The sequence below is a fragment of the Akebia trifoliata genome, chromosome 6, assembly GCF_017979445.1.
Source record: "Akebia trifoliata isolate Shusen 1 chromosome 6, ASM1797944v1, whole genome shotgun sequence".
NCBI lineage: Eukaryota > Viridiplantae > Streptophyta > Magnoliopsida > Ranunculales > Lardizabalaceae > Akebia > Akebia trifoliata.
This window is the reverse complement of record NC_141380.1, coordinates 27,919,538-27,936,166: the sequence shown is the minus strand read 5'-3', so window position 1 is coordinate 27,936,166 and position 16,629 is coordinate 27,919,538. Positions and strand designations below refer to the sequence as shown.

The 16,629-nt window shown below is 32.6% G+C and overlaps 1 protein-coding gene and 1 non-coding gene across 2 annotated transcripts; both read left to right on the top strand.

Annotated features, from left to right (window-relative positions):
* Positions 1-120: 120 nt before the first annotated feature.
* On the top strand, positions 121-192 carry TRNAW-CCA (transfer RNA tryptophan (anticodon CCA)). The gene has a single exon. It is a non-coding gene; the product is annotated as a tRNA-Trp (tRNA).
* Positions 193-10,879: 10,687 nt separating this feature from the next.
* Positions 10,880-15,519, top strand: LOC147400616 (uncharacterized). Its single transcript, XM_086446374.1, has 3 exons — positions 10,880-11,148; positions 11,240-11,884; positions 15,066-15,519. Exons 1-3 carry the CDS (start codon positions 10,998-11,000, stop codon positions 15,452-15,454), a joined length of 1,185 nt encoding a protein of 394 aa, XP_086302500.1. The 5' UTR covers positions 10,880-10,997; the 3' UTR covers positions 15,455-15,519.
* Positions 15,520-16,629: the final 1,110 nt, after the last annotated feature.

Sequence of the window (16,629 nt, the reverse complement as noted above, 5' to 3'; positions counted from 1 at the left end):
TTAAGTGGATCCATCTACAAAATCGATTACTCTTAATTTCTTAAGGGCATGGCATAGCTGTGAGGGTGGGTCGATTATTGATTTAAATAATAAATAATTTATGCGTTTAAGTATAAAGAGGGATCTGTGGCGCAATGGTAGCGCGTCTGACTCCAGATCAGAAGGTTGCGTGTTCGATTCACGTCAGGTTCAATTCCCTTAAAATTTTAGCTTGAGCTCGGTTTTTTTCTTCCAAAATATATTAAAATATTATATATTTTAGGACATAATGTAGGCTGCCAATGGATCAGATACGGATTGGATTGGGACCCATTTAGTACAAATTCGATAACTATAAGGTAGACCTGGAGTCCAATCCAATTAGAATGATTGGTTTTTTTTCTTATTTATTGGTTTCAGATAGTCTGATCCAAACCTGATCCATTAAAAATCGGATCAAATCTAATTTGATATACAATCAAATTTGTTCATAGTTGATCCAAAGTTGATCCAACATAGGTTATAACATCAGACCCGGAATACGATAAGACTACTAAACTCCAGTAGTAGAGGATCAACACTCTTTGTTGTTGTTTTTACCTTTATTTGGTTGCAAACATCCTTTAGTGTTGTAGTGTGATGGGCATGGGTGGTGGAAGGAGGTAGGCATATAGTCTGCAAAAAGCTGCAAAATGTGTAATTGTCCTTCCTCAAATATTTGCTACCATTCTAAAGATGAAGAGACCTCAGCTTTTAAAGGCACCCTTCACCACTTTTAAGAGTAGGAGTGGGAGGGGGGACCTTATTAGGTGCCCTTAAAACAAAAGAAAAAAAGAAGAAAAAACCAAAGAAAGGACATACACCTAAGGGAAATCATCACCTAACACATTTATGCTTAGTTTTGCCTCCCTTTATCATTGCTTACTTTGGGTTCTTACATAACTTTAAGTGAACTATATTGTTAATTTGTATATTCACCTTGATTTTTGAGATAAGTAAATAAGGTTGTCGATGGATTGGATCAGACCCAAAATTTGAATTTTTTTTTTCTCGATCTGATAATTTTGGGTATGGTACAAGGATTTGGATTTCGATCTAATAAGTATCTGATTTGATGATCTATTGGACCTATTTTGGATCAACTATGTCTCAATTTGATAAAATGTGGGGAAGTATGTTAATTATAATATATACTTTGTTATACATATAGGGGATGGTTCATGTGACAACAGTTTTTTGTAAACCACTTTTAATGGGGTTAGAAATTTTAATAATCGGGTATTCATGTAGATAGGAAACATGGCTCATATTTGGGCTTTGCCCAATCCATAGATCATGGTCTAATTCAAGGACTAGTCTCGGGGCAGGTGCAACGCCCGTATATCCCATGCACCAAGCATGGGCAAATTAAGAATTTTTAAATTTACTAGGAATTAATGAACTTTTATGACATATAACAATAGTGAATAAATAAATCAGTAACTATTGCCCTCACAAAAAAAATTTACACTCTTAAGTTGCCCCACACTTGGGTAAAATCCTGGTATTAGGTAAGTGGGAATGCACCCTTGCGGGTGGTCCTTGAGGAATTAATGCTCGTATTGAGTAACGAACTCATGACTTACGGGCATTAATCGCTTATCGGATCGAAATTGCCCTTGGGTTACTTTGTTTAAGTATATAAAGTTTATTTATTGTTTGCGTATCATATTAGATTTGATCCGACTATTATTGGGTCGGGGATTGGATCCTACTATCGATATTTGATGAACAATCCAATCTAAAAATGATCTGATCTGATTCTTATTAGATTAGTTCCAAGACTCGAATTTCGCAAAATTTGATGAATCATGACATCAAATTTTTCATTGTCGAATTTTTTCTTCTGACGGGTTGAAACCGTTAAATTAATAAAGGGTGAGAGAAATTCAATGACTTTAGGTCGTCAAATCTTGGGAACATCACAAATTATGATGGCCTTAGGCCGTTGAATTTTGGTTTCTAAACTTTATGGGCTTTGGCCTGTCAAATTTTCATGTAGAATTTTTCAATTTTCACGTAGTGTATGACTTGTCAGGTGGCATACTCAATCGACTCCCTAACGCGACAAGTTCAGAAACCATAGATTTATACGCCTAAGGATACATGATTGCACTTCCTCATAAAAAAGTGTATCTCGAGGGAATCGTGTCTCTTGAGGCATACAAATCTATGGTTCCCAAACTTGTCCATGTCAGGGAGTCAATTGAGTATGTCACTTGGCAAATCATATTATCACGACTCTTTTAAAATTCATGACGGATAATTTTCCCTTCTTTTAGTTCCAAAGAAATCTCTTGTCAAACAAAAGCAAATAGCTTAGGGGGAAAATTACATCTAATAGTCCAACTAAGTCTAATTGTTCTTAGAGTCTGACCAGCCTAACTAAGTTAGTAAGGATTTCATCCTTATTAAGGGTCCTTTGGCTCACCTTTTGGCATCCAAAATATGGTCCGATGCTTCAGGGTTGTAGAGGATAAAATTTTATTAACTTAAAAAAAAATCCAATATATATATATTATATATATATATATATCACCGTTGAAGTTTAATTTTAAGTTTTGGAGTTAAGGGGAAGTTCGGTAGCTGCCCATTTTCAAAACCTTGATCAAGCTCAATGGAAATTAATTTTTTTTTTTTTTAAATGGATCTAAGTTTTTGGATGAATTTATAAGGCTGGGGTGTTGGATTGCTTATGTAGTAATCCATTTGAGCAAAGGACCCTTAATGAGGCTTAAAATCTTACTATGCTAATTAGGAAAGTTTCACTTGTTCTATAACATACCTTGTATTATCACAACTACCTATTCCCCCTCTCCTTTACATATTCTAAAATTCACAAATCAGAAATGTTCTTAATATTCAAATAAACCGCATATCTCATTGGCATATCAAGGGATATTTACAAAAAAAAGATCAACTTTTGATGAATTTATGATTTTGGCTCTCTGTTCATTTTAATTACCAAAATTTGAACGGAAATGAATTCAAAGGTTTTAAAGTGACAATTTCGGAGGTTTAAAGTGACTATCTTGCAAGTTTCCCTATAAACCTGCAAAATAATCACTTTAAACCTCTGAATTCGATATCATTCACATTTTGGTAATTAAAATGAATAGTAAGCCAGAATTTTGAATTCATCAAATTCAGCTCACGAAATGGTAATTCACACTTTCTCAAAGACACAACAAATTTGATAAACCCATAAACTATTGAGTTCTATATGTTTTAATAAAAAAAACTTGTGAATGGACATTGTATATATTTGATTATGAATGAATGGATAACTATTTAATTATCCATGAATGGACACAAAGATTAGGGTTTTTTTTTATAATATCGTGGGTATCCCCATGCTTCAGGTGGGACTAATCCACGGTCACACGCACCACTCCCTCAGAAAGTCCTACATGCAACAGGTTGAGTCAAAGGTCCACTAGACTCTGGAGAGTGGCCCCAAGATTTAGTTATCTATAAATGAACACTTCTAGTCAAATTTCTATTTAGCGTCTATTTAAAAGGACACCTAAGAGTCCCTTCAATCTCTATTATGATTCAAAGTTTTATGGCATTTCGGATTATTTTTGTTGAGATTGGTAGAAAACATTGAATGTTCAAATTGTCTCGAAATACTTTGGAATGTATCAAGTGTCCTTCTCGATTTTTCTCTTGCCCGAAAAAATAATATTAAAATGAGATTTTTAAACATTTATCTCCATAATTTGATTGTTGGGATTTGTGTGATGTGAATCTTACGGACAATAAATGATTCAAATCCAGGGATGAACTTATTACTCACACCCCATCCTACTTGGACGAGGCCCATCCTAGATTTTAGGGCACAAAAGCACCTTACAGCCTTACTACATCCCATACTTGCATTTACAGCATTTAAATCCCTCAAGTAACTAATACTCACATGAGTGGCTCACCTTATGCTTCCATCGATTCCGAATCAACTCAAAAACTCATTTATCAACTCGGATGAGTTATAACATAATAATAATAATAATAATAATAATAATAAAATTTTATTGCCATACCAAATTTTCATAAAAAGCGCCAACTAAAATAGTATTGTCCCAAGGGGGTGTGCTGCAAGAACATTGGTGTGTGGTAAGCGTAGGAAGTGTGCCTGAAGACAGTGACAGTAGTGTGGTTCTTTCTGTTTGCCGTCGCTATTGAGATCTATAGGATTGTATGAACTTCGATTGTACTGTAAGCAATGTGAGAGCAGCACGCAAAGCCCAAATGTTGATCCACGGCCTATGATTGGCTCGACGTGTGGGCCTAAATGTATATAATTATTATAGTTCTTGTCCTACTATAAATTTATCCAATTGTCATTTAAGCAATGTGAGACTTCAAAATCAAGAGTTGGTTATTTTACACTAAAATATTTCATTTAGTTTTTGTCATCCATAAAAATAAATAAATATCAATATAATACAACACAACCAAGTGCAAGCTAGCTTAGTTGGTAAAGTCTTTGGGTGATGATACCAGAGACCTTGATTCAAATCTCACCAACACTGAGTTATTAAACTCATTAAAATTAGGTTTACCTTAGGTCCTACTCCAACTATAGTTGTGAGACATTGTCAATTCACACATTATTGGTATGGAAATATGTACGGAGCCATAGATGCTTTTCACCCAATGTCACTCCAGCACGACTCTACCTTCTAATTTTATCATTTTTTTTATTTTTTTTCTCTTTTATCCCTTTAACCCCCAATAAGGATTTCCTGCAAAGACAAACTCTATTATATATATAACTTGGTCGCATTTTTTACCTGACTTGGTACATTTTCGTATTAATTCAACTAATTTGACGAGTTAATTTACTGATAATCCAAGTTGGTTTCATCAAGTTATGAGTTGACATACCTCGAAAATATCAAATTAAGTTGACTCTATAAATTTTAAAAACATTGAATGAAGTAAGGAAACTATGATTAAATGTGATGGGTAATTATTTCCATTAGGTCCCTTCCTCTTCCTTCCTCCCCCTCCCTTCTCTTTTTTAAGGGCATATTATGAACCCCTTCTTGCCCTTAGTGGAGAAAGTGTACCTTTAAAAGCAAAAGACATTTCTCTCCATCTCTTTTTGGAAGGCAAGACAGAAGCAAACCTTGGTTTGAGAATGATGTTTCATATTGCAGCTTTTGCAGAGACCATATCATCGCCATCCCATCATCAAAACACTAAAGAATGATGTCCAAACCCCAAGAAAAGGGCACCCTCAAAGACTGCACTTCCTCTACTTTACGAGTTACTCATTTTATCTTACTCCACATCCCCCCATTTTGACACCTGGATCACTCAAATCAAATGCCTAATATTAATTGAACAAGTTGGATTATTAATCGAAAAACACTTTTCTTATTAATATAGTAAGATTTTAAATCTTACGAAGGGTCATTTTGTTAAAGTGGATTACCACATTGGCAATCCAACACTACAACCCTCTAGATTTCATGAAAAAATTCAAATCCAAAAAATAAAAACAAAAATCAAAATTTATTTTGGCTTCATCCAAGTTTTTTAAAATGGACGGCTATTGTATTTCTACAGATTCCTAAATTTAAAATTAAAATTCAATGGTGAATTTTTTTTTAAATTCATAAAATTTTATCCTCTACAATCCTGAAGCATCAAATCATGTTTTTGAATGCCACAAGGTGAGCCTAAGGATAATTAGTAAGGCTAGTCGGACTTTTATTAATAGGTAAATTACACTTTCACCCCTTGTGATTTGGAATAATTCTATGTTGACACCTTAACGTTTGGACAATTTCAGTTACCTCCCCTATAGATATCTAACGGGTTCACTTACCCCACCCTAACGTATTGAATCATGTTTTTAGATGCCACAAGGTGAGCCCAAGGGCAATTGGTAAGGCTATTCTGAGTTTTATTAATAAGGTAAATTACACTTTCACCCCCTTATATGATTTGGCATAATTCTATGTTGACCCCTAACATTTGGACAATTTCACTTACCTCCCCCTATAGTTATCTAAGGAGTTCACTTATGCCCACCCTTCCATCTACTTGTTCTCAAACAAACAGTCCAAAAATGATTTTTTTTTTAAACTTTTTAATAATGATCATTTTACCCTTTTGAAAATGTTATTCTTTTTTATAAACAAATATATCTCTGTGAAAAAATGGGTTTAATAGTTAATCATTAGATGAGGATATATTATAGTTTTAAAAATTAATTCTTTTGTATATATTAAAAATAAATAAAAATAAAAATAAAAAGTATAAAATGAGAGGGTAAAATAACATCTAAAGTTTAACACAATTTGTGAAAGGAGAGGTAAGTGGAATTATCAAAATGTTAAGGGGTCAACATGGAATTATGATAAATCACAGGAGTCAAAGTGTAATTTACCCTTATTATTAATTTTTAAGAAGGGTCAAATACTCCCTTGTATTTAGATTCTTAAAGAGTGTAAAAATGTACAAAAACAAAAAGTCATGGAATTAGGTAACCTAAAGAAACCTAACCGATGATTGGATTGAAAATTTCTCAAATCGGTCCAATTGTGTTGTTTGGACCCCAGTTCAATCTAGTTGGACCAATTTGCATTGACTAAGAATTTAATAATATGTGTACTTTTTCAAACTTTATTATCTTTTATTTTTTAGCTAAATATAAATCTTTAAAAATAAAAAATAAAAAAAGACTTAGAGTAATTATAAAAGCACTTCACGAATTAACAAGGACAACCCACACTATAACCGAATTCTTTTATCTTATATGGATTAAAAGTTTTAGAATGAGCTGATTTTTTATGAGGATGATCTCTATGATGAGGATATCATCCTTACAACAACTCAGCTTATTCCGAAACTTCTAAACCCATCAAAACTGGTTTACAAAAAAATTGGACAATTTACAATTCTTAAACTTATTTTGATAAGGTTAGAAATTTCAGAATGGACTAATTTTTTGTAAGGATGATCTCCTCATCATAGAGATCGTCCTCACCAAAAATCATCTCATTCCAAAACTTTTAACCCGTATAAGACAAAACAATTCAGTTAAGTGTGAGTTGCCCTTATTAATTCGTGGGGTGCTTTTATAATTACCCAAAAACTTATGATTCATTTAAGCTAACTGATTTTTATTAAAAGAATCCGTTAGACCCAATTGGATAAACTATCAGTTTGATTTTTAAAACAATATTCCAAGGTCAAAACTCAATCCAAATCTATCTTACCTGGTTCATTAATTCGATCGGTTTGGAATTCATAGTTCGCCAATTTAAAATGAACCCGGTTCGTAGGGGTAGGTAGAGAAAATTCGTTTTTGAGATCTCTTCGATTTCCTGGATAGCTTCGTTAACTTGATTCGCTTGTGCATATATATAATTCAAGTATACAAGTTATAAACACTCAATTTTTGCTTAGACCGAGCATGAGAGCACCAAACACCTTCCGAAAAGGTGGCTTGACTTAAGAAAATTTCAGGAGGGTTCAAAAATCACATTTTCGAGCAATCGCAAGGCCTAAAAATCATTTCTGGGAAAAATGCATAATTTTTTACCTGGTATGGGGATGACCCATAACCATGCATAAATTTTTCTTAGTCTAAGAGTGACCCACGACCAGACATAATTTTTGTTCAGGCCTTGGGTCAACAAAGGCCAATTCTATTACAAATACATGTGTATTCAAATTTGGTTAAGAATAATTACCCTTTAACCCATTTTTTAATGAAAAGTCTTTTCATTTTACTTTTTTGCCTATTCTTTAATTCTTTAATAAACCTACTATCATGGTCTTCTTGTAATTTTCATATTCTTCCAACAAAGACCCTTGATCAAATTGATCCCCACATAAGTGTAATTATTACATAAACCGCATCTTGTTAAAACTAAACCAAGGTAGATTACCCATATATTCTCCAAGTTTATCCTCAATCTAAGAATGGACAATGTAATTAAACCAAGTTCAATGAGTTTTGACAACTTTGCCCAACTCAAAGAATTCTCTAGAACTTATGAATAAAGACATTCTTAACCTTAGGTTGTTAGAGAATTAGTTAGACTAGATGATCTTAATAACCAAAATTCAAGTTCATATTTACATGTCATCTAGTCTGGTTCTCTAGGATTTAACTTAAAGCTAATGGCCTAAGACTCTTTTACCCTCCTCAAAGAATTATCTAGAAACTATGACTTTTTATAATCTTATCCTCTTGATCAACATGACTGGTGAGACTTATAAGTGAGTAAAAGACCATCAAATCCAAGGAAATGATAAGTAATTTGATTTTTCTCTAGAGATTTTATTGAAAATATTGGAAAACTTATGATTTAGGACAAGTTTATTCTCAAGAGTCTTCTAAAATCTTATAAATAAAAGACTTTTCCAAGGTAAGAGAAGAAGGAGTTCATTTGCTGATCTAAAATTCTATCAAAACTCTCTCAAATCTCTCTAAGCCTTCTTATTCTCGGAAAGCCTTTATAAAAATCTCTAGAAGAACAAACTAAAAAGAAGAAGACCAAGATGGGCTAAATCCTCCAAACTTCCCCTTTTTAATCCTCATCTTCTCACTCTTCCCTCTTCTTTACTTTCAAGCACTTTTCTTACTTAGTTTACTTGTTTGCTTTTTAATGTAGTTTTTTAAATTTCTAGTTTAGAGGCTTGGGAAGATAGAATAATCACTCTTAAATGTAATATTCCTCAATAAGTCCTCAATAAGCTCCTTAAGAACATTATATCATATTGTTTTACTTTCTTTATCTATTTTCATGCAATTTAAATTCATAGTGTAGATGTTGTATTTTTTTTTTACTTTACTTGCACTTTAAGTTTTCTATAATAATATTTTTTCTTATGTTACCTTCTTTGAGGCAATAGAGCTAGAGAGTAAATCCTCATCGAAAGTAATCTTCTCTTGATAAGTCCATCATATGCATACATTTTGCACACAGTCACTTCTAAAATAGTTACAAGCAAGAGTGTGAGTCCCTATGAACCTATATTCAACCTTTATAGCTAACACAAATAGTCCAAAAATTGAGAAAATCTTATGCATGTAGTCTTGATTCATATATGGTGTGATTCAAATCATGAACCTCACCAAAGGATTAAACCAATAAATAAAATCTCCTTAAGGAGCATATAAAATTGTTTTGAAGCTTTATGACTCCAAATGATAAGATCTATGTAGGTTTTCATTAAAGTCTCAAGCTCATAAAAAATTATAGCAAGCACCTTCTTTTGTTTTTGGCTTACTTATTATCTTAATTTGTTCATTTTCTATAGTTAAACTATAGTTAATTTTTCTTAACATTTCTCTATAATTTCCTTATTCTCAAAATCCAAAAAGAGGTTTTATAATCACACCATTTGGTCATCTATTGGTAACCATCTTAGGATGGGAGGGACAAGGTGCCTAACACCTTTCTTGTCCCTTAGCCGAACCTCCTTACCTTAGATATCTAGGTGAACCATTTTCCCTTATCTTTTAAATATGTGAGTCACTACAAGCCAACAAAACAGAATTTTAAGAACCTTTTATAATGTCCATTCACACTTTAATTGAATGGTAGTGACTCTTAAACTCATATAAATGAGCTCAAAACCTCTCCAAAGATTTCGAAGCCAGTGTATCTACACAAGTTATAATTACAATTATAATATTAAAAAATTCTAAGTTGAATAAAAATAAATTAGTAAAACAATCTAAAATTTAAATATAAACAATAAAAATAAAATAAAATTTAATTAAAAAAATATTTGGTTCACCGACCAAATTGGTGGATTCGTCAAACCCAATCAAAATTCGGTGGGTTCACGGTTTGCTTGAGTATATGAACCCAGTATAAACCGTACCATGAATTGGTTTACTTCGTATCGGTTCGTGATTCGGACCAGTACAAATAAGATTTACAAATTATTTGAAAAAAGAATCAAAAAAATACTTTTACAATCTTCAATCAATGTGACAAGGGTGGCGTTTAGACGTCCTAAAGAGAGCCAAACATTTTTTCAATGTATGGGTTAGAGATTTTAGAGTGATTTGATTTTTTGTGAGGCTGATCTCTATGATGAGAAGATCATCCTCACCAAAAATCAACTCATTTCTAAACCTCTAACCTCATCAAAAGTGATTTTATAAAAATCGGACGGTTCACAATTCTTCAACTTATAAACTAGGGTTAGAAGTTTCGGAATGAATTGATTTTTGGTAAGGATGATTTCTTCAACATAAAAATCATCCTCACAAAAAAAAAACAGCTCATTCCGAAATTAATAATCCCTATCTTAAAAAATGTTTAACTCTCTTTAAGGTCGCTGAATACTTCCCCTGTGAAAATATATCAATTAATAGAAATACTTTAAATAAAAAATACTTATTTTTTTTATTTAATAAAAAAGTACATCAATCATAAAATATCTTTTAAATATTATTTTAAAATAAATTAAATTAATTTTATTTAAATAAATATTAACTAACATTGATTTTAACAGCGCCAAAAAAATCTATTGAATATGCTACCTGACAAGTCATACTATCACGACTCTTACAAAATTAACATAACAAAATCTTTACTTTTAAAACCAAAGGACAAAACTAACATCACTTTTTCAATAAACATCCATAAAAGAAAACACGTTTTTTCCTAATCGAGCCGATTCAGATAATAAAACGTACTTTTATTTTTATTTTTATTTTTATTAGTGCTTTATGAATAAAACAAAAATAATATGATCGAAAGCCTTCACCGTAAATTCCTTCCAAATAAGGCCGTTATTTTCTAGCTTTAATTAAACACTAGTGCCCTTGGATTCGATTTTCACTGTCTCTTCTAGTGGCATTTTCGTAATTAAAAAGAAAGAGAAGAGACATCATTGTTTCCTCTCTTTATTACGCTAACGAACACTTTCCACTTTTACAGTCTTTCTCTCCTTCATCTTTGTCTCTGCGTGTGTTTTAGAGAGAGAGAGAGAAGATGAGAGAAAACTTGTTAAAATCGTCTTCTTCTTCGTCATCTCACCGGGAAACCAGACCGGTAAACCACCAATCCAAAAATATCGGTTGCATGTCAGGAATTTTTCACCTCGTCTCCAAATACCACAAACGCCGGAAATTCCTCACTTCAGGTATTCCGTCAATGTCGTCATTTTCCGATCTCTTTTCTCTCTCTATCTGTTATTAATTAATTAATTATCGAATTCTTTTTTGTAATTTCAGGTGAAAAGCAGGACAAAAACGTAATTTCATCTCCGGCAAGAACAGTAAGCAATGCTTCGGTTCTTGAGAAAACTACTTCTCTGGATTGCGATTTCAAGAAATTCTCATCCGATTTGAAGAGAAGCCCAACTATTCCGTCAGATATCCGTCTATCAAGTTCCGTTAAACCTCCACAGATATCACAATCTCATCCAGCTGTAGTGGCAAAACTAATGGGATTAAATGAGATTCCTTCATCTCCGTTACCGTTATCTACTGCAGAGAAACGACGGAAACTGTTAGAAGCTCTGGAGAAATGCGATGAAGATCTCAAATCATTGAAGAAGATAATTGAATCCGTACGATCTGCAGATCATGTCCGATCGTCCACGAAGGAGGAAGTGGTGGTGGATTGCCACGTGGGAGGAGTCAAAGATCTAGCTCAAGGTCAAGGTCAAACAAGTCTTATTGTGATCAAACAATGGTCCGAAAGTAAAGATAGATCATCAAATTCAGTGATCAGTAAAGATTGTTTTGGTGAGATGAACGGTGGAGATTCTTCGAAGAAAGAGAAAAGATGTTCGGAGGTTAACAGCGAACAGCCGAGTCCCGTTTCGGTGCTCGACCAAATCTCTTCTTCTTCTTCGCCTTCTAAAGATGAAACTGGTACTTTTCTCTCTCTCTCTCTCCCCCCCTCCCTCTCTCTCTCTCTTACTATCTTCTAATTACATACATCGAGAGTAGGATAACTAACCAACTCTCGTCTCCCAATACGTGAAACGTGGAGAAAATTTTGTTTTAGTCATGGCCTCATGGGCTTTATTATTAGACCCATAGATAAGTTACAAGCCCATTAGAATCCAATGGTCGAAAGTCAGCATTCATGTTGATAAAGAGGGCCAGGGACATTAATGGATAATGAGAAAAACGCTAAAGTGACTAGTAAATGCATTTAAATCTGTGGAGGTGTGTACGGAACCATAGATTCTTTCCCTCGAGATACGAGTGAAAAGCATTAACAATTCTCTGTATACGTCCACGTCAGCTCAGTGTCGAATGCAGTGTCCTCGGTAGTCCCTTTAAAAGACGACTCATAAATGAACCCTACAAATAGAACTTTGGAAGCTAACAAGGTGAGCCCTAAAAGGCAAGAGATAGTTTAGTTGAGATCTCTCTTTTGATACATTCTTGGTCCCTTCAAAAATTTGATACGTAGCCCTTTAAAAATGCCACGTGTAATACACTCGTGACCATATACCACGTGGAACCCATTATTTTTTGGCCCACCATTAGGTATTAGGTAGATTTATCCACCAAATTACAGCTTTATTACTGACTTTTTAGTGTGGCTGTCAATGGATCTGAGTCCAAATGGGACTGATGAGGTTCGAATTGGATCAGGTTTTTAATTGGATCTTAATATTAGGATCCAAATCTAATTCGATTTCAATTTGAGTTTTCCATTAAAAGATTATATTTTGGTGATTTTGATATTTTATACTTTTGTTGTTTAAGAAATAGAGTTCGTGCTGGAGTGATCTCAAGTTGTACCTTATATCTCACTTTCTTGACATAGACTTGTGTAGGAATCATAAATGCTTTTCTACTTGTATCTCGATGAAAATATCTATGATTCCTATACACTCTCACGTTAGGAAAGTGAGATATGAGGTACAATCTTGAAGTCGCTTTAGGATTATTTTAAGAATTATTTTATTGAGTAATTCATTAATAATACCCATATAAAATAAATAGTTTGCCAATACACGCATGTTAAAAAATGTATCAATCTTAACAAATGTTTACGAAGTTGGTTGTATAACATCTTCTTTTCTTTCTTTCTCAGTTTTAAAAAAATAAAAATAAAAATAAATTATGATTTAGACATGTCCCTCCATGTTTTGGTTGATATTAGAGATAATCACTAATTTTCTACCATAAAGTTGTCTTGAATCATTTTTTTTTTTTTTTTTGATAATCGGATATCCCTATAGACAGGGGATCGGACCTATATTTGAGCTTTGCCCAAATCGTCTTCAATCTTCAAACTTGAAAAACACAATAAAACTTTTGAAGAAGTAGAAGATTAATGAAATTTTGAGTAAAAAAAATCAAGGATTTCTACAAGACATTGAAGACGAGATTAAAATAGTCAAAATAATTTATCCTACGAGTTAACAACTAAAAGATAAAAAATTTTAAAGTAAAAATCTTTAATTAATAATATATCTCCTTTAAACCACAAAAATAAGACAGAATTTTGTGTGTATTGAAGACAACATTAAATATGTTAAAAATAGTTAACAACTTGAAGAAGACAGATATTCTTTGACAAACAAAATCAAGGGCTTTTGGCTTATTAGAGGTTGAATACAAAGGGCATTTTATAGTCGTGTCTGAAGAAAACCTAGGTCAAGGGGTATGTCATGAGTTTTAAAGCACACGGGTCTCTCTTGTATATGTATAATTTGACCAAAAACGTGGAGGTGCATGTTACCCCAAAAGGTACACCAAGGGCAGGACAATCACGAGTCTGTGGGACACTCGCAATTTAGGGGGATGTATCACTACCAACCACCACACACACGTAACAAACAATGTACAAATTTTTTGTTTTTGTCTTATTTTTTTTAAAGCTTCTATTGGCACACCAAATTTTACATATGGCAAAGTTGAATGACCGTTTATTTTCAAAAAAGATATTCCCTGAATGTGAGCAAGTTATGACAAAATTATGGATCCAATACACTGTTCATTTTAATTCCCAAAGTATGTTTTTCCAGTGAAATTGTCACTTTTATAATCAATGAATGCACTGACAAATTATCAGTGAGATCTTTGATATAATAAAATCGTTGGTATTTTATCAGTGTTTTCATTGATTATAAAAGTGACAAATTCATTAGAAAAACATGTTTTAGGAGTTAAAATAAATCGTGTACTGAACTTGAAATTTTGTCATATTCAACGCACGAAATGGAGATTCACCCTTCACAAAAGGGTTGGTGTGCCTAAATAATTTTTTTTTTTAGTCATTGAGTTGTTTTAACAATCATGAAGATGCATCTAGGACTGGCAATGGATCGGTTAAGTACCGGATCAGTACCACTCCAATATCCATCTGAATATTTTAAAACATGTACCCAATCCGATCCGAATGGATTAATGAATATATGAACCGAATCTAATATGTTTCATTTCATTCTTAATCTGAAACTGATCCAATCTGATCTGAACACATGCCTTATTTTCATATTATCAATGTTCAAAAAAATTTAAAAATATAAAATCATATAATTTTTTTAAAAATCTACTTTCCAATTACAAATATAGAGGAAAATCAAAAAGACTAAAATGTTTTATCTATATCTATTTATATGAAATTAAGAATAAAAAATTTTCTTAAAATATGTTCCGATCGGATTTTTTTCGGAGCGGATTGGGGTTCATCCGATTGGTTTGGGAACTGATTCAATATGAATCAGATTGGACCCTCATCGAGTCTCAATATTAAGATCCAAATCCAATCAGGTAACAGTTGGATCAAATCCTATTTGACGTACAAAATATAGATAAACTTCATATATCTAAACAAAATACGTAATATAATTTAAATAACTTCTCACATTGTTTCGGTTCTTGATCCTATTAGATCAGGACATGGTTGATCCAGAACCAATCTGATAAGTTATCAAATTGAACCCTTATTGGAACTCAAATCTTAGATTCAGATTCAAAATTTTCGGATTGAAATGGATTGAATTTTGGGTCTGATATGATCCATTGACTGCCTTAGCCAATATTAACCATAAACATTATGTAAATAATAACATTGTCAATGATGCAGGAGAGAAGTACAGAAAATTAAGAGAATGTGACATTAGCAACTTGTCCTTCTTCCACAAAATCACACTTGAAACATTGCCTAAGCTATCTGGGAGAAGAGGAGATGATGATGATGAAGGCAAGTACTTAAGCTCGAGTATGATCGGTACAATGGTCACGAGAACCAGTTGGGATTCGCCATTTTGGAGTAGCGATGGTAAGGTAGAAAGTGTAAATGAAGTGTGTAAGGATGCTGTTTGGGAACAAAGATGGGAATTAGGAAGAATAGGAGTTATGTTAGAGGATTACATGTTTGGAGAGTTGATTGAGGAGACTATTAATGAGTTAGGGTGTTCTTACAACATGTATTCCCTCCCCTTTGAGGCATGTAAGAGAAGACTTTGTTTCTAGTTGTGTTTGTTGTTATTAGAATGAATTGAAGTGTTGTAACTAGAAGGAATTTAAGTTTTTTTACTTTGAGAATCTTATGATAGTTGTTTTGTACCCATTTATTCAAATGGTTTGTATGGTTCCGAATCTCGTTTTCACAAACGATGTTTTGGACCACTTTTTAGATTTTTTCAGATTCGTAAACCCAAAACAAGAATGTAAATCTTTGTTTTGGTGAATCAAGCAATAAGATTTACACAATAAAATATTTTTATAAATAAATAAATAAACTTTTTTTTATAGGGATATTTATGATAAAGTGATCAACTTTTGAAGAATTTACGATTCCGGCTCACTGTTCATTTTAATTACCAAAACGTGAACGATAACGAACTCGGACGTTTTTAAAGTATAACTATTTCACAGGTTTAAAGTGAGTAATTTGAAATAGTCACCTTAAACCTGTGAAATTTTCACTTTGAACCTATGAAATAGGCACTTTAAAACCGTTGAATTTGTTACCGTTCTGAATTTTTTTTAATGAAAATGTTGTCATTCTCGTTTTGATAATTAAGATGAGCAGGTAGCTGGAATTGTAAATAACTCATTTTCAGCTCACCAAATGGTAATTCACCTTTTTAATATTTACCAAAGTGGTATTATATAAATACTAAAAGGTCATTTATTTTGGGACTGACTAATTGCACACCACAAATGGTTAGTTGCACACAAACCTAAAAAATATCTTTAAAAATAATAATAATCTCAATTTCAACCTTCTAATTACTCTTCATTATGCAAATGGTGTTTAGGATTCATTCGCTACTTGTATAAATTGTAAACATGCTCGCTATACGATCAAATATTTCTTACAAAAATTATTGAACCAACAATGATTTTTGTTGACTAGTTGAAAAAGAAAAAAAAAAGTGCATCATTTTTATTTTTAAGTGAAATAATGAAAATGAAGTAAAAAAAAGAAAAAATTTCAAGTGATGGAATGCAATTACTAGTGGATGGTGTGCAACTAGTTGATCCCATTATTTTTCATGAAAAATAAAAGTATTGAAAGATGCTAACATCACCAATGTAGCATCGAGTTAGCACTCCTCGTATGTTTATTATTATAATGAGAGAAGGTGAAGTAAAAGTGGTTTGACACCAAAATTTGAGTGGTCATAAATGCCCCTATTTTT